Source organism: Pseudonaja textilis, chromosome 10 (genome assembly GCF_049901715.1).
Source record: "Pseudonaja textilis isolate UNSWEBS1 chromosome 10, rPseTex1.2, whole genome shotgun sequence".
NCBI lineage: Eukaryota > Metazoa > Chordata > Lepidosauria > Squamata > Elapidae > Pseudonaja > Pseudonaja textilis.
In genome coordinates this window covers 16,127,948-16,153,126 of record NC_141999.1, presented here as the reverse complement: position 1 = coordinate 16,153,126, position 25,179 = coordinate 16,127,948, and the positions used below count along the sequence as shown (strand labels likewise).

The following is a 25,179-nucleotide window of genomic DNA, read 5'->3' as shown; positions in this document are numbered from 1 at the left end:
GCACGCCGGGAAGCTGGAAGACCTGGCGGGAGGGTTGCGATCCCAGCATGCATCGCGCCCAGGCGGGCAAGCGGGGATGAGAGAGGGGAAAGGGGGAAGAGACAAGCCGTAGAGGATGGAACGTATTCTATGTAAAGCGCGAACGCGGCGTTAGGGGCGACGTCACATCGACGCTCCTTCCAAGAGCGGGAACAGAGAGCCGTCGGGGAGGGAGGCCATTTTATAACTCGCGGACTTCAAGGCGGTGGGGTGTGCTTGCCTCTTGCGTGGGACCAAGTCCACGCTCTTTCTCCTGCAGTCTGTGGCGGGTTTTTTTTCTTGCTGTTTCCTCCGAGCATTTTTCTTTTAAAAAATGTGCCACTGTTCATTATTACATGATGCTTGCGCGAGAAACGTGTACGTCATAAAGCATCCACGTGCGCGCACTTCGCCTTTTTAAAGTCGCCAGCTCCTGTTTGAGGGGCGACGAACCTGCCTGAGATCTCCTCCGATTTGGAGGAGAAGCAGAGCGACGGGGACCTGCAAACCTCGTCCTTTCAGGAGATTGAGCCGGGCGCTGTCCAGTTAATTTTAGAGATGTTGATGATCCGTTAGTTAATCCGCTCAGGCAACGTCCTTGAACTAGTAGCTACATTTTTGGCAATAGTAGTTAGACTTATATACCGCTTCACAGTGTTTTTCAGCCCTCTAAATGGTTTAGCAGAGTCAACCTATTGGCCCCAGCAATCTGGGTCATTTTATCCACCTCTGGAGGATGGAAGGCTGATAAGCCTGGTGGGATTCGAACTGCCAAATTGCAGGCAGCCGGCAGTCAGTAGTACAAAAACCGCGTTTCAAGTATTACAAAGTCCATCCTGTGTGGCCCTCAGGTTGGTTTTAATACTTGGTTTGTATTTTGTGCCCTAACAATGTACAATGTGAAGCCTAGAAACGAATTCTGTACAGTAATCAGGTTAAAACGTGAGTGCAGTTGCTATAGGATACTTGGATGAATTCTCAAAGTTGTGTTAATTGATAGTATTCACAAGATAGCTACATATTACAAACGATCCAATTTAAACTCAAACCCACCCACCCCCAACTGTAATTTGAGAAGACACAGGTACCATGCATTCATGGGTTGATTTTTGTATAATATGCACATATTTCCACACTGTGCCTTGGAATTGTTCTTGACTTCTGGTAAATGCTGAACATAGGTCCTTAAATTTTCATATCCAGGTTTTTCAGAAGTGATTAGTCATTGCCTTCCTAGGGCTCAGTGAACGGCTGGTACCAAGTCATCAGCTAGTTTCTTGTCTAACCAAGGCCTATAATCAGCATTTAACCATTATGCTGACTCATTTGCACACTTGGCAAAAACAAATCCTTTGGTGAATGTACTGTCTTTGATCAGTCTCATTACCTTCTGACATTTACTAACTGATATTTACAAACAGCAGGATTCTGAAGTTTTCAATTTTCAATTATTTTCTTGTACTTCAGGCAGTCTTGAAAGGAAAATGGATCACCAAGGTTATCAGAGTTGCACTGATATTTAATTAGAAGATTTAACTTGAATTAGAACTTCAGTTGTACCAGGAAAAACCACAGTATCTCCACAAATGGATTTTTCATCTTTTTATAAATGCAGCCATTTTAGCATTCAGTAGTGTTCTTTTATTATCTTGCTTCTTGCTCCCACTAGTGAAAAAAATTATATATAGGTAGTCCTTGACCTACGTCCACATTGAGCTTAAAATTTATGTTGCTAAGTGAGAGAGTTGTGAGTTGCCCCATTTTACAAACTTTCTTGCCACAGTTAAGTGAATCAGTGTAGTTAAGTTTTTTAAGTGAATCTGGTTTCCCCATTGATTTTGCTTGTTAGGTCACAAAGGTGATCACATGACCCCAGGACATTGCAGCCATCATAAATGTGAAACAGTTGCCAAGCTTCTGAATTTTGATCATGTGACCATGGAGATACAACAGTCATTACCGGTAGTGTGAAAAATGGTTGTGCTACTGTAACTTTGCTGTACCTTTGAACCATCACTAAACGAATGGTTGTAAGTTGAGGACTACCTGTATTTTAGATATCACTCTCAGCTTTCTCAGCAGGTAAAATTATCTGCAATAAAAATTGAGTTGAATTTGGTAACAAATAGGGTAGCATACCTCACTTATTACTCCAGACACAATCTTCATTGGCAGTGTCTTCTACAGGGAGAGTCTTTGCAGCAAACCCCTAAAACTTGTGCATTATAAAACCTTATTAGGACCTAAGCTTTCATGAATTTAAGATGCTGTTCAGAGGCATGAAACATAAATCTTTAAGTGATAACACACGAAGCACCACTTGGAATGGACTATAAGGAACAAAAGCCATACTCCAATATCTTTTCCTAACAATGCAGTCTGCCTTCAATTTGAAGTCAAATATTTTCTCAACAATTTAAAGTCAATTTAAACTGTTCAGGTGATTTCTGCTAAAAAAAGAGACATGTCAAATATCTAAAAATGTTTATTGATACTTCAATGGACGGAATGATAGTGCAAAGAAAGATGTGCAACTGAGGGCATCATTCTTCACGCAACTTTCACAGTTTAGTCATTTAAATATGTAAAATGTGTGAAGTAATAAATAGATGTTGGGAGAAAAACATTCACTACTTGTATACAGCATGTTACCAAGTCAACATTTTAGGCTTTCCATGCCCATTTTCTTTTAAGAATATCATTGACCCAAATATGCTACCCAGAAATTTCACAAAAAATTCTGAGCAGATTAAAACACCAAATCAGACATAAAATGGGTTTCCATAAAGAGACAGAAAAGTGAATCTTAGACTGGCATGCTTCTAATCCTCCCTTGATACAAAAGGTTTAAAGCTTCCTTTTACCATTCAGAACATTTTTCCTAAACTCCCAATATGGATGTTTCTTTTAGCACAAGTAGGGTACCAATAGGTCAGGATTAAACTACTTTACACATTTAAATATAGGAGGAAATCAAGTCATTCTCACTATAAGCAAAGGACAGAAGTCATATCAACCTCCAGTATTCTGCAAACTTCTTTCATTAAATCTTGTTTTCCTAGTACATTTGACTGCAATATACACAGACCGTCTAGGAAGGAAGTTGGTACTCCGAACTAGAAATCTTTTGGACAAACATATTTACCAAAATCTCAAAAGATAAGAGCCATAACCATCTGTCATCTTTCCATTTCAGACTTGGTGCCAACTTTTTACTGCTATAATAATGTACATGCTAGTGGTACAAAGTTGGGAAGAGACAGTAGGATGGGCCATTTCCAATGATGCCTTCATGAAAAAGACATCTGGACATATTACTAAGCAATTGATAGCCACCACAAAAATGGAGCAGAGAGAAACAGGACTTTAAATACAAATACCTTCAGACTAATTATTACCAAATGATTTTATAAAGAAAACACCTTGAATATGTCTCATGTTAGCTATGCTATGTTTGGGAAAATCGAGATGTTCTCTCCATAAGTTGAAAAACTATTCGTTGTCTGCTACAGAAGGTCCTATTTTTTTCCCCCCAAGCCCACTGGGCTATACTCGAAGCAGCTTCTGCGAATTGAAGTTGGGAATTGCTGTTTTAAATGAGTATGGCAGTTTCCTGTGGGGGGGGATGCACATCTGGAACAGCTGTGGATCACACTGAAAATTGCTTGGGATTTTGTACTTGGTTGTTATTCCTATATGAGTCACTTATAAAAGCAGTAGACATTAAAAAAAGTTAGATCTGTAGTATTTATGGCAATTAACCTAATCTAGATGATTGATCACATCCTTCAATACTTGGGACAGGAACATTCGGAAAAACAAAATGCCCTCCACAAGTTTAGTTACATAAAATAAATTAACGTGGACTGTCTTCATGGTTCACTAAATCCAAGAACTAGTTAGCTTCATGTTAGTTTTTATATTATAATTACTAATGGAAAATCAGTTTCTGTTCCATTTCACCTCAATCCTCTCATTCCTTAGGCTTGTTTCATGGCAGAAATATTAATTGTGTATCTAATTCCACAGAAATGCTTCATTTTTGTACTAGCCAAATGATTATTACCAAGATCAAACAAGCTAAAGCTAGGCCAGAAATTAGGAGGCAGATCTTCTTGCGTGATTTCTTCTGTTTGAAAAAAAACAACAAAAAACAATAGGGTATATACTGCAGGAAAAGAGATATACACACTTTATACCAAGAAAAGTGGTAAGAGATGCAACATTCAGCTCCAATTTCAGGATTAGAGTTACAGTGAAACCATAATTTAAAAACTTGAGTATCTCAACAATGGAATGGATCAGATAAATCATTTTTAAAAAACATCAAATAGGTTTTTAACAGGTTGATTTAAAACTATTCAGAAAAGAATATTTTTGTTAGTAAGCATTGGGTTCTCTGCAATGTTTGGTTATCTTTTCAGCACTAGCACCGATGATATTACCTAGTTTGGGTAATGAAACGACTGCAAGAAAACAACTAAGCTCAGAGAGCAACAAGGACCCCTCATTTCAACCTTGAGCTACAAATATTCTCTATTAGTACTTTAAAACAAAATGAACTTTACTTTTCCCACCCTCTTGGAGGGTGGGAAGCAACAGTTAGCTCTTCCAAGACTGATGATATGTTGAAGGCTAAACATACAGTTGGAAAAGGATCAGAGTTAAGTCAGCAGAGGGGTGGAATATAGGTGCTTGTGTGCCTTTCATGCCTCCCAATTTGTCCTAAATCACAAACAGTTAAGGGACTGAACAGAAAGCTATATATTTCTCATCATTTTGGATCTGAAAACATTTGAAATAAGACAAAGTGCATCTCTAAAAGACAGATAGAAATACCAATTATGCTGCCCACACTTCTAATTATGAAAGACTTTGGGACTGGACAAAGATTACCTGATAATAAGCAGCTCTCTGCAACTGTTCATTGGCATTTTCCACATGGACTTCTGCATTCTCTACATTTGCTTCTATGCTATCTATAGAGAAAAAGAACATCCACTTAAAAACAAGAACCCACAATCATCACCACTATATAATGCATTGTTGCAGTTAAACCTGTTTATATAGCCTGTATAAAGTTATTTCAGGATGAGAATAGTTGTGTGGAATACCTTTTAGTTGTACTAAGGGGTTATCTGCTGATTAATAATGGTTAGATTCGTTTCAAATAGGGGACTGTCTGCCAGGCCCAAACCTAGAGATGAGACCTGGAGACCGAAATGACTCTAATCCTTTATATGTTTATACCCAGTAGGCAGAATCTTGCCAAATTAAAGCTATAACTTTCTAAGCTACCAGATACATCTAATATATAGTTTGCAGCCAAGCAAAAAACACTATTTACTTACCAATCATGTCTCCCTGATCATGGATCATCATAGCCAAATCTTTAAAAATCTGATTCACATCCAAGATATCTGCCTGAAAGGGAGGTTTTTCAAAAAATTACTGTTTTTGTGCTTATATGTTTCTATTATTCCAATTGTTAAGTCAAATAATTATTCCTGTTGCTTAACTCTAAAGTCTCATTGTATGGCTTAACTCTAAAGTCTCATTGTCCATGCTATACTTAATGGAAAGAGGGTTTTTGGAACAACTATGGCATTTGTTGCTCTGTATTGCCACTTGCTGAATCTTTGGATTCACCTTCCACATTCATTCTTTATAATGAAATTTCATTTATGAATGTGTGTCACAAGCACTGTGTCATCTTCTAGTCTTAGAAGAATACTTGGGTTCACCCACTCCAATCTCTTCTCTTTTTACTACATCCTCCTGTTTAATAACCGATTGTAAAAGTGGAATCAACATTTTACAAAATCCTACACTTTGTCTGCTTGTCTTTTAAGAAGATATAGCAAAATATCGATGTGCTGCACTTTGCAGCATTCTTCTAATTTCCCAAATACACATTAGAAACTTTATGAATGGTATGAAGATTCATATCAATTTATCAAATGCTATCAATGTTGCACATTTTGCTCTTATTTTGAACTCTTACTAATTCGAGATTGCCTTGAAAGAATGAAAAGCCATGTTCATATCCCAGGTCCCCAGCAAGTCATCTGTGCATTCACAGAACTCTGCCTGGTGCCTGTCAGATTCCTTGAGCCACCTGATTTTAATTTTTTTAAAAAAATATGAAAAACTGGTATGCTGCAATGTAAAGGGCCAGCCTCAGGCAACTTCTTAATTTCCATGAATGCCTTTAGCCCTCTAAGTTTTCTAATAAAAACCATAATGATGGGTAGCTCTAGTCTAGATCCTTAGTTGGAATTGTGTTCATTTGCCTAGAAAATAACTTAGTATACAAACATAGCAAGAAACATCCTACAGAGGGCAGAACTAAAGGAGATGGTTGTTTGTATTGAGGTAAATAGAGGCTTTCTACCTAGACATGTTTCTCATGGCAACCATTTTACAAATGGACATGGCTGACTATGCCAATCATTCTCCAAGGTGTTCTCAAAATTCCAATAGTGGTCATCAGACTGTATAGTATTAGATAAATATCACAGGGTTCAAATGAAGAGCACAGAGTGGCTTTTGACAAAAAGAGACCTTTGATCTCTTTAAAGTATTTTTTTAAAAAAAACATTGCTTCTGGCTAAATCTAACAGCTACTTACCTCCAATTGCCTAATGGCAGTTTCCCTCTCTTTGATTAACTCAAGATCTTGTTCTGTTATAGCTACGTCTTCTTCCTGAGCCTGCATCTGATCCCACTCTTCATTGCTGAAGGAAAAAGAATGGACAATTCACTCTTCTTGCTGTCCCCAGGAGATCAGGAAAAGGTTACTCTAACTTTTTGGATTCACTTATATACAGTCCTTAGCTGTGGAAAAATATTTAGTGGTATTTAGAGCTATATTGTCTACTAATCAGGATGTCAATAAGGAAATCAGGAGCGTACAAGAAAAAGAGTAATAAAGTCTGAGGAACAATGATTTGGCTCCAGCATCTGAATTGAGCCACTATTTCTGAATACAAGTTGTGCATCATATGAGCAACATATGATGAAGGCACATCAGATTTATTTTCAAACTGAATGTGGATTAGGAATGTTTTTGCAACTGAAGAAACAAGGTAATAGATATCAGAAAGCAGTATTACCTGTCAAAAGAGACCAACTGCTCTTCCCTGCGTCTCTCATCTCCCTGGAAAGAAACAATTCCAGATCAGCCAACATTTACACTTTGAGTATACGATGCAGCAATTAGATCCTTTCTGACCTAATTAACAAGGGGTGGTTTTTTTTTACAAGTCATGGATTTGGCAGACATATCCAAGGCAAAAGTAGTTCTTTCATTTAAAAAGAGTACCAATTAACCGTGAGGTTGTTAATAAAATTGAACAATTGAAGTGGAATTGAACTAAACACAAATGGACAAATATTTTACCAAGTCACTATATCTGCAACAGTATGATAATTATTCCTGTTCCCCTTTGAATCACTCAGTCTATCTAATTTAATGTGCTGGGTGCCAGACTCTGTGTGTGTGTGTGTGTGTGTGTGTGTGTGTGTGTGTGTGTGTGTGTGAGAGAGAGAGAGAGAGAGAGAGAGAGAGAAAGATGCAATTAAAGGTCACTGCTCTGAAGACTTGTAGTATTTTTTTCTATTCATCAATATGGTCATCAGTTGGACATCATTGGTCCCTTGCCTCAAGTAACAACTGAACTTTCATTTTCTTCATCCAAATCACATAAGGTTGGCGTAGTATTGTATAACAGCTTTTCTGTGAGAAGACTGAAAGATAGCTACTGTCCTATGAATGGTTGCTGAACTTGTTTGGAGTTTGTTTGGAGGTTCTAACAGGAGTGTAGCTGTTATATATCCTTAACCAAAAACTGGAACTCTCCTAACTGGGATGGTCATCCACTTCCAACAAGTGTCCAGCTTCAGGAGGGATGCCCATGGATAGTGAGGGAGGAAGAAGACCACTCAACAACTGTGGCAATCAATAGGATGACAAATGTTGCACCCAGATTGCCCTCACATCTTAGCTACTGTCCTGACGGAGACAAGGACAAGAAGATAATACCGTAAAGCTGAAAACAACCATCACTTATTTTTTCCCAAGTGGGTATTGGAATATATATAAAGCCAGATTTTTTTTCCCAGAACTTTCCTTGTTAAGAACCATCTATAGTATGACTTTAGAATAAACAGGGTAGATGTGAAGCTGGAAAATACAGACATAACCATCAGGTTAATAAGATAGTTTGCCATCTATTTTTCCTTTAAAACAAATTATTCTTTTGTGGAAAAACAACTTACAGATAAACGAGAGCCAGCTCTTGCCCTGGCAACAGTTTCCTTTTCTTTCTCCGAGACTCTTCTCTGCACTGCTTGAAAATTATTTAAGGCTGAAGAAAAGTCATTCATTAAACGCTCCTTCTGAAGTTTCTGCTGGCGCTAGAAAAGAAGAATTTTATCTGTGATTGTAAAAGCAAACTCATCAGCTTCAAAGAAATATAACACTGGATATTTTTGCAGCTTTCAACATACAGGTCTTTTAAGAAGAGATGGGACAGCCATTTGTCCATAATGGTATACGGTCTACTCAAGGAAGGGGTTGGACTAGAAGACCTCCAAGGCCCCTTCCAACTCTGCTATTCTGACTGATTCAGGCCACATTTATCCATTGTTTTATTAAAAAGATTTTAAGCTGATTTCATGTTCAGCCGTACTGGGAATTTGGAGACAGAGAATCTGTGTGAAAGGTTAGGGTATGGGCTCATTAACATCCATTCACAACAATGAATGGGGAATGACTGGTTCAGTCCCTCTCAGCCCACCCTCCTATTGCCAAGAGGGTTGCTGGGGAAAAAATATTCATATTCTGAGGATAAAATGGAAGAGGTTTGCCTATGCTGCTTTGAGCAACATAATAATTGCAACAATAGGAGAAACAAAGGTCCAACAACAGAGCTCCAGCAAACCAGAGTGTGAAAGGGTGGTTTACACTTATTTCATACACCAGCACCAACTATATGTGCATACTATTAATTTTCATTATTACAGCAGATGGAATGACAAATTATTCCTCATCTCCAAAACGCTACTCACACTGAGGACCACCATATGCAAAATATGTAAATCTATGAATGACCTCTGCCCACAGATCCATACCACCGTGTAAAGGAAGTATTGTCATTCCTGATGATTGATTATAACATTAAGGCATGGTTCACACATCACCACGCTAAGTTGTAATGTGTTATGCTTGGTTTTGGCTTGTTATGTTTTGCCAACTCAACCATTGTTGTTTTAAACCATGATTAAAAAGCAATGGTTTAGTGTGATCAGCAAACCTCATCAGTTTTCTCCCAATACATGAAAACCATAGATAAACCCACAAACCTGTTCTGAAGTGGATAAGGGCAGTGGAAGGGAGCCTAGCTCCTTCAGGAATTCATTTGTTTCTTTGGCAAGCCGGTTTGCTGTATGTTGCAACTGTTGTCTAGAAACAAAAATACATTTCAGCTTTATTCTGGCAAGGATGTATCCTAGTTCCATTTCCTTTTAATTTTATACTGCATCTATTTGAATGGTGATTTGAACTGGATTATTTAATTATGGCTTCAAACTGTTCTTCTTACCCAATCCAAGGTTGGTCAAACTTTGTTTTTCATATTAAAAGAACTAATTTAGATATCCATCCTGCTTTCAGAACCCAGTCTATCGGATTCAATGGTTTGGTTTTTGTTCCCAGTTGTTTCTTTCTTGAGCATTTCTCCCCTACTTGACAATTTTTTAAAGATTGGATTCACAGTGTCTCCAGTCAGTCTGTCTTAAACAACACTCCATAACAAAACAAAACAAAACAAAAACCTCAGAACTCCTTGTTATTCAGTGGTGAAGAAAATGCTTTGAATGTGAAAGTTATTTAAAGCTTATGCCCAAGCCTATTCTTAGAATTGATGTAACTCTATTATGAACAGATGGAACAGGAGTTTTGGAGATTCTGCTCGTAGAGCAGTGGTTTGAGAAGCTATCCCTTCTTTAGTTTCTTGCTTTCTGGCATTTAATTCTTTTTTTTAAAAAACAAATCAGCTCCTGGGGGAAAATTGGGGTCTGATTTCCTTCTGGCTCTTGTAACAAGGGGATTTTGTTCATATTATTTTTTTTACTTAATTTCTAGAACTTGGGCATTTAAAAATCCACATAGTATTGTGAAAAATCAGTTAGAACAGGGGTGTCCAACCTTTCACCTTCCCTGGGCCACATTAGAAGATGAAAATTTGGTTTGGGCCACACATAAAATAACAGTAACGATACCTGATCATCCCAAAAAACCATAGAAAACATAGTTAACATATTAAATTTATTTGGAAATGAAGTTAGTGAGATGTTTTTATTATTTATTATTAATTATTTATTAAAAATTATTTATTTTTTATCATGTTTTTTTTATCACAGTTTTTTTTATCACAGTTTATATTCCGGCCAAATTTTGCGGGGGAGAGGGGGGGGGGGAGAAAGCTCACCCGCCTCACGCCTACCTCTCCTCCTGCAAATGGCCCGGCTGGATGAGACAGGACTGGAAGGCAGAAGCAGCAACAGCAGCGGTGGGGGGCAGTGGCGGCGGGGGCAGAAGCAGCAGCGGTGGCGGGGGCAGAAGCGGCGGCGGCGGCGGGGGCAGAAGCGGCAGCGGGGGAAGAAGTGGCGGGGGCAGAAGCGGCGGCGGGGGAAGAAGCGGCGGGGGCAGAAGCGGCGGCGGGGGCAGAAGCGGCGGCGGTGCCGGCGGCGGTGCCGGCGGCGGCAACAGCAGGAGGTGGCGCTCTGACGGCGCCCGCCTTTTCTCTTGCTGCTTGGCCTGGCACTCGCCTCGCCCCGCCTCTGCCTCTCCTCCTCCTCCTCGCTGGCTCTGGCACGAAGGTTGGGGTGGGCACTGGGCCACATTACGAGGCGACCTGGGCCACATGCGGCCCGTGGGCCGTGGGTTGGACAAGCCTAAGTTAGAATTTTCGGTATCTTGTAATGGTATCATACAAAATTATCCAGTTCCTGTTCTTATCTAAGCATTTGCTCTTTTTCTCTACCTCGTTCATGTTCACAAAATGGAAGCTAAGCTACCTACAAATCACTTTTTTTTCTTAACCCATTGTGTTGGAAATTATTTACAATATTAAATTATTCTAGTCTATGAATTTGTTAGACCTCAAGTTAAGATTTCCAAAATTAAATGAGTATCTGATTAGCCCTCAAGCCCTGCATAACTTAAAATCTGCTACTCAGATCATACTTACAGGTTTTCCTGCAGTTTGGTTGAATCCTGCTTGGTTCCCAACTGATTCATCAAATTCTTTATTTGAGAAGCTATAAAAGAAAAACATAATTTGTCATGTACAGATAATCCTCAATTTATAACCACAAGTAAGCCCCAAATTTATCTTGCTAAGCAATGTGTTTGTTAAGTGAATGTTAATCAATTTTAGGACATTTCTTGCCACACTTGTTAAGTGAATCACTGCAATTAAGTTAGTAATATAGTTAAGTGAATCTGGCTTCCCCATTGACTTTGCTTGTCAGAAGGTCACAAGATGATCACATAACTCAGAGATATTGCAACAGTCATAAATACGAGTCAGTTACCATGCCTCTGAATTTTGACCACATGACCATGGGGATGCTGCAACAGACATGTGTGAAAATAGTCATGTCCCTTTCTCAATGCCATTATTACTTCAAATGGTCACTAAATGAACTGTTGTAAATTGAGAACTACCTGTATGTTCCCCACCAAGTTATGAGAAAATGAGAGAATGTAAATTATTTGGTGCAACATAAAGTCCATGAGTAATTCAAGTGGGTTATTAAACTCAGAGACTACAGTAATAAACCACAATGAAGAAAGTTATTACACTTGACTGCCTTAAACAACAGACTGTCACTTCAAATTCTAGATTCTTATTTATTTATTGAATTTATAATCCCCCCTGCAAACACTTTATCAATGATGATGAAGATATCAGAAATCAAGCTAGACTCAAAAAAAATTGATTTTTTTAACTTGTAGGACACAAAGAATAAGCCAATCAGTCACAGTGATCTTAAAGACATCTAGGAAAGATAGAGGGATTGAACAAATAAGTGGAACTGCTGGTCCAAAAGTAAAGCTACATGTCCCTCATCTGCAGACTCTATTTATCTATCTTTGCAGCTGATCTAGTCCCAAAACAGGTATGCAGTTTTTTTATTCAGTCCCTATATTGAATAAAGGACCCATTCACAACAAATGTGAGCATATAAACTTGGCTTAAAGTCAGAAATTAACACTCATCTTCTAAGAGTGATAAGTAATGTATAAATAATTCCAATGCTCACAACTTGTCTCAACAAGTTACAACAATGAGTAGATGGATTTAGCCCACAGGAAAGGCTTAAATAAAATCAGACTATCAAGATGCTAATCTGGCACCATTGAATCACATGCTCAGAGGAGGCTATAGTTTTCCAATTATAAATTGAGAAACCAAACAAAAAACAATCCACTAAAACTCCTGATAACAGAACAGGGATTGTTTAGAGTTCTTGTCCATTAAAATGAAACTGAAAAGAATTTTTTGTGCCTAATTCATGCTATTGTGGGTACTTTTGAGGAACAGCAATTCATCTAATTCATATTACTCTAGGCACTTTTTAGGAACAGCAGTTATAGTTAACATGTCATCAATATATTTCTCCCTAAATCATGGGGAAGGCTGCTATCAAAATTATTTCATCTTCTTACAACTTGTTTAAATATGTTGATGTGATAAGAGGTTAAATAAAAAATGCCACCAAGGAAGTGCTAGTGAGATAGCTACTCAGTAAGCACATACACTAATATTTTTAGTTACTAAAAAAACCCAACTCTGCTTATTGAAAAATGAACTTTTGGGATTATTTTTTGGCAGATATCTACAAGCCTTTTGTAAATACGTTTTAAAAGTATTGATTCCAATCCTAGTCCATAATATGGATTTCAGAAGATCTGTTGTAAATTAGATCCCCACAAAAATGAAGACACTCTCTGATGAAGGAGACAACTATTTGACTTATAAATTTAAAATAAAAGGCCAATCCAGCTGCAGGCACATTGTAGCCTGGTTATGTTGCATACAAAGCTTCAGTCCATTGATCTCTAAAGCTTGCACAAACAGGACAATTCAAGCCTATGTTGATTCCTCAGCAGACTGCAGGCTGTGCCAGCAGGAGATCATCTCTCATATTAAATGTGGGAGTGAATTGATCTCATGGGGAAAGTTATGGACCTATTCCCTGAACATTTTTGTGGTCTTCAGTTGCTAGCTACAAGACCAAAATGGAACCACAAGGGGCTATGACTTAAGTGAGATTTGCCCATATTGCTAACCACTCCTTGTAATGCTATGCAAAGAGTCTGGATATCTTTGCACAGAAAAAGTTCAGTGTAGTATTGAGTTTGTTGGCAAGAAAATGGTGAACCCTGAGTCCCAGTAGTTCCTTGGGCATGAAAGACAGCTGGATGACTTTATGCCAATCACTCTCAGTCCTGTGTACCTTAGAGAGGTTGTTGTGGAGAAAACAGGAGGTGGGAGAAGACCCAAAGTAGAACACATCATCAATGGTGGAAAGGATTGGGGTCTGCTCTTAATTTATATTCTAGTGACTTGTCCTTGTCAGTGTTGATGGAGTGTCTTGGTATAGATGTAGATGTGTTATTTGTTTTCTGTTAAAAAATATTTGTCTTGCTTAAATATTTATGTCACCACCATCAATATCACACTAAAACTATAGACAACTTTCTCAAATACCCTGATCTACTGTAGAGAACAATCAGTAGGCAAAAATGGGGGTAGATAACATCATTTTTATTCATGAAACATGAAATTCAGTCAACTCAACCTTTAACACAAATATGGTTCATATTTGTGATACATTTTAAATGTTCAGTCTATTATTTATTACCTTATTATTAGTATAATTACTATTAGTAGTATTAATGAGGACAGTCTTCTAAAAAGTTGCATGCAAATAGGGATCATGCCTAGCCTCTTAGACTTTGGAACTGCTTGCTACTGTATTTCTCACCTCAATTCGTAAGTTGCAGAATTTGACATTTTAAATAGATACACACTGTATTTAAACGTTAGGAGATCGGGTGGATTGAAAAGAAATGATACCAATGAAAACGCGGTACAAATGATTTAAAATAAAAGAGGTTAACGAGATGGGAAGTTGGGGGAGGGGAGAAATGGGGACATTTCTAAAGGAAAGATTTTTATTTTGGAGGGAGGGAGGGGTAATCCAGGAGATGTGGGTCAAAGAGATTATCAAAAGCATCACTTACTGCATTGTGCCAGGCGCTGTATGTTGGTGCTGCAGGTCTGGATAATAGTGCTGAAATCTCGAGCCGGAAGCCCCCCAGGCCGGTAAGTCTCTAACTGTCCGTACGACATAGTTATCTCTAATGCCTCAGGGAAGGAGGGGGGAAACAACCCAGAAAACACAACAAGAAAACAACCCCAACCGAGAAGGACAAAATATCCTATTTATCTGTCAAACCGATACCCTGCCGACGCCTCCACAACAGCGCACGCGCATCAGGCAGGCCAGACCTTTTTTCTCTCTCTCCCCCTCCCCTTTCTTACGCAGGCGCACAGTAGAAGCCTAAACGAGACAGCCCACCTCCGCCTTCTCCCTGGCCTCACTCGTGGAAGCGGTAGCTGGTTGGGCGAGCCGAGGGAAAGCAAAGGGGCTGTACGCATGCGCCCTAACCGCGGATGCTCGAAGCCTTGGTTCAACCGCCGTTATCTCAAATCGAGGCTCGGTGCCATGGCAACCGGAGGTGGCTTGGTGTTGTTGCCGTTTAAAGGAGGCCGCGGTGGTCCTTGTGATGATTCCCAAGGGATAACGGCGTGGCATCGGCTCCCTCGTGTCCCTGAACGGCGCTTGGTCGTCAGGTTGCAGGTGGAATGTTGGCGACAATATACACCCGTCGCCAGTTCCGTTGAATTAAATGAGGATTGACTCCTTCGGTAAAGGTGACTCGGATTAAAGCGAAGTAACCGCTGTATCAGTAACAACGCTACCGAATTCAGTCGGCCGGGTTTGCAGGTATGTGATCCTAGGATTACATCGTGGTGTTATTCTGCGAAGGCTTACTAGAGGTTAACGCCTTGAGGTCGGTGGCCTTTTTTGGAGGTATGTGGGGGATTAAAGACCAAATTGAAAAATTTGGGGCAACCATCAGATGGCAGCAGCAGCAGCAGGATTGTGGCTCTCTTGGCTGTTAGTAACGAGCCAAGGGGATCTTGCAGTCGTGTAAAAATGACCCTTGTAAAAATTATCCTTGGAAATGGGTCAAAAGGGGACAGACCACTAATATTGAATACCATATCAATCAATTGTCTAGTGGTTAAGGCACCAGGCTGGAAGCCAGGAGAGAGTGAGTTCTAGTCCTAACTTAGGCATGAAAGCCAGCTGGCATGTAAGCCAGAAACCAGGAGTGTGAGTTCTAGTCTTACCTTAGACATAAAAGACAGCTGGGTGACTTTGGGCCAGTCACTCTCTCTCAACCCAACCCACCTCGCAGGCTCGTTGTAGGCAGGAGGCAGGAAGATGAAGTATGTTCATCTTGAGTTATTTATGAAAATAATAAAGGCAGAATTAAAATATATATATAGTCCCACTTTAGGCATAAAGCCATCTGGGTGGCTTTGGGCCAGTCACTCGTTTTCAGCTCTAGGAAGACTGCAAGGACAAACCACTTCTTAAATCTTGCCAAGAAAACTGTCCAGGCAGCCACCAGGAATCAACACTGATTTGAAGGCACACCCACACACTTTACACCAAGAACAAAGGTGGATGGATGGACTCAATGACGGTAAGGCTGGGTGCACCATGGGAAGACTTGAAGGGTGAGATTGGGGACCGATTCTCATGGAGAATATTTGTGTGGATGGTCCATTTTGAATAATGTTGAATATAAAACAATGTTAATGTTTTCAGTTGAGGGCTTTATACTCTGTTCAAAATGCTGGTCTTTACATCCTCTAGGTCACAGGGGTGTCAAACTGGTGGTCTTTGGACCAGATGCATCGTGTGCAGGCCACACCCACCCCAGCTCCGTGAAGGGAAAAAAATGTTGCTAAATGTCATGTGACAACGAAGTGCTCTAGGATCTAGATTCTGTTAGATCAGGGGTGTCAAACTCTTGTGACATATTAGGACTTTTTACCTATTCACTAAACTGGGTGGGGGCGGGCACGCGATGCATCCGGCCTGCGAGTTTGACACCCTTGTGTTAGATCATTTTCTCCTACATCACTTGGCTCAATTATCTGAATTGTGGTGAGTGAATAGAGACTGTTCATGGGGAGATCATGCCAAAATAAGATCTCACATATTTTCTGTGTCTTAACAACAAACAAGGAAAGATAGAGTGCTGTATTGGCAGAAGGTCAGTATTTAATATAGATTCACACATCAAAGCCATAATACAGTGTTACGTTTAGATTCATACAGCATAATGTGACATGGTCACATGTCATTTTAAAGTATTCTTATTTGCAGACAGGTTTGCTAAACCACAAAAGATGGATTGCAGCAATTCACTATGCTAAAATCAAAGAAGCTACAGTATATAGTAAGACTGTGTTTAGTGAACTAGGTCACATGGTTGTAAACAAAATTTATAGCTTAATCTTATATATGATGGGCTCTCTCTGCCTTTTAACTTTGCAACTGTTCCTTTTAACTTTGCTTTTTAACGATAACTTTTTAATCATTTTAAAGTTTTATCTGTAAATTGCCTAGAGGCATGCAAGTGAATAGGTGGTATAGAAAGTTGATAGACACAAAATAATTAAAATGAACCAGTCTATAATTCATTAAACTATGTCTGAAGCAACTTCTGACAGAATAATCAATTTAAAATCAATAACTATTGATACATTCTGATTTAATCCTGCAGTTTTCTACATTTGAGCCCATCCCACCTAATCAACCATAAAGAAATAAAAGTGTCAACTGGTAAAGGTTAGAAGTTGCACTTTGAATATCAAAACTCCCAATTGGAGGGTGTAGAATAGATCTCATAAATCGGGGAAGTGTTTGGGGAAGTGTCTGGAATATATCAGACACCAGGGGGCATCAGTGCACAGTAAATGTTTTGAATTGTGCAAGGTTTATATAAATATTCTTAGCCAAGTATTCTTAAGGCTATGTTGAAACTTCAGCCGCCCTTTGTTTATCTGCTGTTCAAGTTGCAGAACAGCAGGAGCTGGTTGAGCGCATGTGCCAATAACATGTTTGTTTTGCAAAACTCTACCCACAAGCCACAAATGAACAAATGCAACTTTCAGTTTTCTTCTTCTAAGAAGTTTATAATACCTTAGTAGATCCAGCTACTGCTACCTCTATTATAGTCCTTTGTAATTCAAGAGTTCAACCTAAAATCTTTCTTGGTTCATATCCATGTGCTGAGTATATTTATTTAAAGGTTTGGCCAAAACATTATATAGGAACAGCACTTTCCATGTGAGTTTTTTTCCTATTGTAAAATGCAGAGACAAGGAAATAGTCCTTGTGTCTTATACCTGTTCTTTAAGGGAACAGATGACCTTTGTCCATAAAACAAAACCCTTTCCATAGATGTTCCTGAAAGCTGACAATTCAGAAAGGCTGTTAAAACTCCTGGCTTTGGATGAATGAGGTTAAGCAAATGTTGCTTTTTTTTACATGCTGTATGAAGCCAAAGTTTGCTTTAACCAGAATTTGTTGAACAATCATGGGGGTTTGTTTTACACATTATTCAAAAGCCATCAGCTGTAGATTATAAATTGCAGTAGCTGGATTCACACATTGCCCTAAGCCAAAATGAAATAAATGGTATATTTGTTGAGCAGGTTATGTAAATCTATTGTTCTTTTCATTTATTAGATTACCTTAGTATTTGAGCAATAACTTATCAGTTTTATGAGGTTGTTTGAGATTATAATTAGCCCAGATCTCTCAAGATGAGGTGAGCTATAAATGAGGGTGAACAAGCACTGTCATCTGATTTGAAGGCATATGAGTCAATTCATTGTTAAATCTTCAATTATGTGGTGTGATGTAGAAAGGATACATTGTTCTTCTATTGATGCAGCAACAATGATGTCTCATTTGCTCTCAGTAAGTGAGTAAATTGCATCATTCTGAAAGAATTGTTTTTAGGTGAGGCACACTTGGACTGCAGACTACCTCTACTTCTTTTGTAGTGTTGTTTACTCTCTGCAATTTAAATATATTAGTGATCAAAACTGTGTACACTGTCAAAAATGTTGCTTCCCAATTAATCTGGCCTGGTAATAGTGCAATCCCTGGTATAGTTTATTAAGAAGTCACCCCAGTGAATTCAGGGAGTTAGATTGATTCTGAGTGTGATTTCAGATGTTAGGGTTTCAATGTGTATTCAACTAAGGATGGGATTCCTGTAGCCTTACCGATGTTGCTAGAGTCCAGTATCCAATTATCATAGCCACTGACCAGAAGTGATAGAAGCTGGACTCTAATAACCTTTGAACGGCTGCAGCTCTATAATCATTGGCTAAGGTCACATGACATACTGAACTGCAGGCTAACTAGAATGCATATTCGTCTGAAAGTGTATATTTATCCAATGGTAATTTTAACCCAGCTAAATCGTGAAGTACTCTGGGTAATGTATTAACTGTAATGGAAACCAATGCCATGCAGACTATTTATGATTTAGTGTGTTATATGAAATGGGAGTAAACCACAATTATAAAGTTCTGAACATTACTGTGTGAATGCTACCAGTTTAGATTCAAAACAGTGGTCTCGGAATTTTAGCGCTGAGGTATGACATTTACTTTGATATCCCTTCTATGTTCTCATTGCCAAAATTGTATTTCATCATCAAGGACATCTGGTTTCAATCCATACATTTGTGACTATGGTCTTTGATAAATATTAGTGCCAAAATAAATGTTTGAAGAACTGCTCAGAGCACTGAATGTTTGACCTGAGAATTGTATCTAATAATCCATAGTACAGTCCTCTGTTATGTATTATGTTCTACTGCAGCCTTCCCTGCCCTTGTATTTTGGGTTTCTGTTGGAAGTAGAATTCTAATTCCATGCATAATGGCAATGATGAATGATGGTGGTCCAATTCATTTGGATGACACCAATCTGCACTCAGCCATATGGTACTACAGGAGCATAATGGATGATTAATAAAGGTTGGTGTTTTTATTGAAAACTAATTGCCCATTGATATTGTGGTGGATCGACAAATGGTGTGCATAAAAGGCAGTCTAAAATGTAATAAAATTTTAACAGTATAATAATTTTTAAGATGTTAGCTACTCTGCTTTATAATTTTAAAATGTAATTAACAAAATAAAGATGGTTTCGTACATTAACACAATCTCTTGCATGTTTTCTTATCTCACTATTCAGCGGAGTTTTATTAGTTACATTTACCTAAGATTGTAGCTTTGACAGAGAAGTAGAGGATTAAAAAAAGAAAGTATAAACAGCAAGGTATGTTTCTTGGTAAATGTGTATACATTCATTCAGCCCACATATGCTGTTGTCTGATGATTCACAAGGCAGTTTGCATAAGTATAATGGATCCAGTTGTTTAAACAGTAATGCAATGATACCATTAAAATGTGATAGTTAAAAGAATCTAAATGTAAAAATAATGCAGGGCAGCATCTGTTAACTGTCAAGGGCTGTCAGGAAGAGAATAACATTTGCATTAATTCACATTAAACGGAATCACATTTGTAAACCCTGTAAATTAAGGTTCAGCAGTCACAACAATTGTCTTGTCCAACTGCAGCAAAAGTATCTTCTGTATCAGCTACGTAGGAACCAAGTGGCTAGGTTTCCAGCTCTTCCTTGCCCAGAAATAAGACAATGTCTGAATAGCTATCTTGTGTCTGATTGCAAATAACTCTGGAAATTCAAAGACTAGGTTAAGGCTTTTTTTCAGGAGATTTGGAAACACACAAACTATCTGGCATGTGAAATGAAGACAGCCCTGGTGGTAGCGAGTGGAGGCCCCAACATCTGTTAAAGAGCACAAATACAAGGCTACAGCAGACTCTCTCTCTCCTTTTTTGTTGTTTTGTTATTCAACTCAATACGCTCTTGATTCACAATGTTCAGAGAGCTAAGCGGAAAGTGCCTTTTCCTGAACCTGGTTATTTATATACCAGAACTGGTTGCCGCTAATGCAGGAGACAAGAATATTGCTTGCAACCCCCCACCCCCACCCTTCCACCATTGCACCAGGTTGCATCTATACATTGGAGGATGTTTCACACCAAGAATGGAAAAACAGGCTGCTTATAATTTGCTGCATTTAGATAACAAAAGGCATTTCATGTTTTAGGGAATTTAACGAACTGCAGTCTGCAATCTAATTTGTCTTCTAAATTCATCTGCCTTACAGTTGATGTGGCTCTATGTGCTCCATTTTGAGGGTTCTTTTGTTTTTTGCTGGTGTAATTTAACAGTGGTTAAACTATGGCTTAGTGCAGAGTGGGAACCCAGCCTGTTATGCACAGCCAATTCTGATGAATGCTAAGTGCAAGAATTGATTGTTACAAAATTGTTCCTGCCAATATCTCCTGAGCTATATTGTAAGGATTACAGTTATTCAGCAGTTGGAACAAGTGTTCATGGGTTTCCTGCAATTAAAAAAAAATGCTTGTATCTCAGTTTTGTGGCCTTACATGCAGGTGAATTTCAAACAAGTTTAAAAGTGGAGCTTAGAGCATCTATTATTTACTATTCGTTATTGCATTGTAACCTCTGAAACCAAAGTCTGTTTAACTGTCTAGAGGAGTTACAGTTCAGCTGCACTTGATGTCGCAAGAGAAATGTGTGGTAGAAAGATGAGGTCAGGGCTGGTAAGTGGAAAGAGACAATGGCACAACAGGAACCATTTTTTCCAGAGAGAAAGTGGAAAGTTCTACAAAGCCACTGTGAGCTTCTGAAGAGAAGGTGGAACAAACATCCCAAAGTACAAGACAAATGTATATTTCCATCCACCCAGAATACTTTGATGCTACCAGATTGTTAGGGACAACTTGAGATTACCCTTTTAACTCATCCTTAAGTTCTGGAACAGGATACTTGTAGGTATTTGCCAAAGGCAAGCATTCATTGGACTCCATAAATCACATGTTTATCCATGGTTTATTTTATAAACTGTGATTGACATGGTTCGCACACATTTGCTAAGCTATAAAGCCTAAAGATAAACCACATTATGGCTTAGTACATTACATCCATGTAACTGGAGTCAACATAGAACAGTTAAGGAAATGACTGTATAGTGTAGTTAAAGGCAAAGAGGACACTCTTGACCCATTATCCAGAATAGTCAAGGAAAAAAATATATAAAAGCCTCCTAGCTTACTTAATGCTGATCAGAGGATAAGCCATATGGTTCTTATTTTGACCAGAGGAAAAGCTTTGGTTTGTTGAAATACGGTATTTTAGTTGGCTAAACCAGAATATCCTGAATAATAGAGTTTATTTATCAAATGGCTTAGACTGGCTAAACCTAACCATACTGTGACTTTGTGCCATGTATACATACACTTTCACAAAAATGGTTGTACAGATTAGAAGGGGTAAATCCAATTCTGATTAGAGGAACAAATTCTTCCTATCTGTTGCACCTTACTGTTGAATGGAATTACTTGCATCCCATTCTGCTCTCTTTCTATAAATACATGGTATTCCTTAATCTTCCTAATGTGGCCAATTAAACTCCCCCAGCTGACTGCTAGGCAGTCTGTTCACTGTGGTTCTGGGCCTTCAGTCATGGCTCTGAATGTTCTGATGAAAGCTTGATTTAACAACATGAAAGTTCCTTTGGCCTTTAAAATGAAAACAGGAAGAGAATAGTTGTCATTTTTTTTCTTGTTGGTTTGTCACTGATGCAATACAACAGAATCGCTGGCTGTATTTCTATATTTGGAACCACATCTTCCTCTGTGTTGTAAGATTTGTCAATATGTAGGACCCTTTGGATTCCTCAGTGAAACATGTTTTGTATTTATTCTCCTAACTTCTTCATTAGAAGAAAATGTAGTACACAGGATTTTTCTAGCTCTACTAGTATACCTTTTCTTATCCTTTGGCAGCCTAATGTGTAAAAGTTTTCATATTGATGTTCAAATCCTAAAATATCTAGAGTAGAAAAAACATATCCCCAGAAGTCTGCAGTTGTTTTAACATAATAGGCTAAGCTGTGATTTCTTGAACAACTTGTATAGCAGCTTGGTCTCCAACATTAACATTCTGGGGAAGATGCAAGATAAATGACAAAATGTGCATTGTGAGGTTGTGACAAATGTCTTTTTTCATTGTTGCAGTTACTATCAAATAGTTGTGTTCTTATAACATTGTATTGACAGTACCATTAGGTTAGACAGACCATTGGCTTAAATTCAGAATAAGGGAAATTCTTCTGTTCCTTTTTTCCATCTCCCAGTTCGTGCACTAAGAGTTAGAAAAATAAGGTATACATTGAAAAAAATAAAACAAAAATAAACTAATTGAATTGACTCATCCTGTTGACCTGTGATTAACTTAATTATGATTGGTTGACCTGCATTTGAGCAGTAAAGTAAAACCCAAACTACATCATGAAGCATAATGTGTGAAGTTACATGCTATTGATCTATTCACATGACATATTAATCCTTCTTGTTTGGGTAAGAGGGTCACATGCATTTCCTTCTTAATCCCCTTATCTATACAGCCTTTCAGCCACAATCTATGACTTACATACGCTGAGCATGTTAGTTTTATGTAGAACTGTTACCGTTTCTTCATGGATTGACTTCTCTAAATTATTGGCTTATCCTTTCACATCATGGAAGGTCTGCTTAGGATTTCTCCCCTCCCTCCCCCATGAAATAAAGGTTGGCTAAAAGACAGTCTTCTCAGTGGTGGACCCTACATTGTAGAATACGGTCTCCTGTCTGAAGGTAACTTGGTTATTTTGCGTCTGTCTTCTAGGATGCTCATTTAAACTTCTTTAATAATGTTTTTGATAATCCTAAAGCCAATAGGGAAAGGAGATGGCCACTTTAGTTTTGAAATTGCTTAGCTGAAATTATTTGTATACTGGCCAGAGTATTTACATTACATTGATACAGACACTTGGAAATTAAACAGACAAATTTTCTAGTTGACCAGAACTGGCATTTGAAACCCGTGGCAAGTCTTGACTTTAAATTCTGATAACTTTATTACCCACCGTTTAACTATATGGCTGCTGTCATCTTAATCTTTTGAAATTATTTCAATGTTCAGATGATGATCTTCTATAAACAGAAATCCATGTACAGTCTGTGTCCAAAGAGAATGTTATAGCGAATAGCTCAATTTGGGCGTGCTGTATATGACATCTTTTGAAATACATGGCCAATTCTTAACATTAGTATGATTACCTAATGCATTATTGATATAGAATATAATCCCATTTATTCTTTTCCCTAAGAACATTTTTCATTTTCATGCAGTCATCACTAGGATATTTCATGTAGCAACAGTGTTACGCAGAATATGGAAGTAGCTGAATTTTAAAATGGCATTTGCTAGTACTTCTTATAAAGCAGAAAATCTGCATTTCCCCCATTATTATTGTCTGATTTGTAATTCATCCGAATGGTCCAAGTTAACCAACTACAGTATTGTTAAATTATATGTAATGTTGAGCTATATGGATGGCATTGTACACTTTACAATATTATTACTTGCTAATCTATCAGAATTCTGCTCCAAAGTAACCATCTCATTTTGAGATAGGAAATGTTGGTCCATGAATACCATCACCTATATATGAGAGGCAATAAATCCACTCAGTATATATTTTTCCCTGTTTACTCCTTGCTATTATTTCTAACATGCTTTTCCACCTAGCACTTTTGAAGAGTTCTATTCTTTACAATTTGGGAGGACTAACAAAGTTGTGTGTGTATATACAGTCAGTCAGCCAGCACAAACTTTTAATTTATTTTCATACATTACCTTTTTTCAGAGAACATATTTAGATCAAGTTTTGTATCTTTGTGTCACCAATAATACAACAGCACAAATCTCTTGGTTTGAAAGTTAAAGTCCAATGAACTGTGACGCTGTTGTGGAGAGAAAACACACACACACAAACATGTCATGGACAGAACTCTCAAGACGTTCTAGGTGGAAACGCTCATTAGAATAATGAGCATTCATTCCATCATAAATGGCAATCTGAAACCATACTGAATTTTGTACTATATTCCTTAGGGCTGTCTAGACTTGTTCTTCCCAGTTTTTCTGCCGGGACCTGGATGAGATTGCCCAAGCTGAGCCAGCAGGATTGAACCCTAGCAACAACTGAAAATAAAATGCCTTCCAATATAGCAACTCATCTGGAAAGCTGTGTCGATTGCAAATCATGCAACTTGCAAAACCTTGTGTGCTTTCTAAGACAGATGGGATTATTTCCTGATTGTCCAGTTATCCTGGAATAACTTGTGTTCCATTCTAGGTAGATCTCACTTTCAAGTGTGTGTATAGAGAGAACAATACGTGAGATAAGAGCTGACAGTGCAACTATGCTATAAGCAGTGCATTTCATAATGTTTCACTGCAAAATAAAACCGTGGCCAGCTAGTTTGAAAAGAATACTGTAACCCCACTATCCTAAAAAAGGGTAATTTTAGGACAATTGTGGAGACATTTGATTTCATTTGTGTTTGAGGAGATAGAGTTGAAACCAGACTGAATTTAAGAACATATTAGCAACTCTCCTGAACCAGAGCAATGCCTGTTTTTTTAGTGACCCCTCAGATGCCTCATGGAAGTAAGACAACAGGATACACTAAATGCATAGAGCCAGTGGCAGAATTTCTGCCTAGTAAGCTGCCAGGCATGTTCTTTGGCCTTCATAATCTAATATTGAGGTCCTCATTCTTCAGGGTCTCCTCTATCATTGACTGCCTGATTCTTTAACTGAAGATAATGGAAGACTTTCTACGTGCAAAGCAGATGGACTCGGCTATGATCTCATCTCCCGTAGATAAATAGGGCAACTTTTCCCCCCAACAAGACCATAATTTCTGCAATTCAGAGACAAACCGCCAAATTGCCCAGAAGAAATAGCAAG

General features: G+C 38.4%; 1 protein-coding gene and 1 long non-coding RNA gene across 2 annotated transcripts; one reads left to right on the top strand and one right to left on the bottom strand.

The window, feature by feature from the left end:
• Positions 1 to 101: 101 nt before the first annotated feature.
• Positions 102 to 5,116, top strand: LOC148124914 (uncharacterized). The gene is made up of 2 exons (XR_015744802.1): positions 102 to 869; positions 4,443 to 5,116. It is a non-coding gene; the product is annotated as an uncharacterized LOC148124914 (long non-coding RNA).
• On the bottom strand, positions 2,489 to 14,645 carry STX12 (syntaxin 12). The gene is made up of 9 exons (XM_026702427.2): positions 14,339 to 14,645; positions 11,274 to 11,343; positions 9,385 to 9,484; positions 8,299 to 8,436; positions 7,134 to 7,177; positions 6,650 to 6,755; positions 5,370 to 5,442; positions 4,915 to 4,997; positions 2,489 to 4,147 (listed from the first exon to the last, which is right to left on the bottom strand). Exons 1-9 carry the CDS (start codon positions 14,445 to 14,447, stop codon positions 4,055 to 4,057), a joined length of 816 nt encoding a protein of 271 aa, XP_026558212.1. The 5' UTR covers positions 14,448 to 14,645; the 3' UTR covers positions 2,489 to 4,054.
• Positions 14,646 to 25,179: the final 10,534 nt, after the last annotated feature.

Bases quoted from the DNA above. Each gene is read 5' to 3' on its own strand.
- STX12 (XM_026702427.2), bottom strand. From the start codon at position 14,447: ATGTCGTACGGACAGTTAGAGACTTACCGGCCTGGGGGGCTTCCGGCT. The intron at 9,485-11,273 runs GTAAGTATGATC...TTTTGTTTCTAG, and splicing joins ACCAAACTGCAGGAAAACCT to ACAACAGTTGCAACATACAG. The intron at 5,443-6,649 runs GTAAGTAGCTGT...CCTCCCTTTCAG, and splicing joins CTGCCATTAGGCAATTGGAG to GCAGATATCTTGGATGTGAA.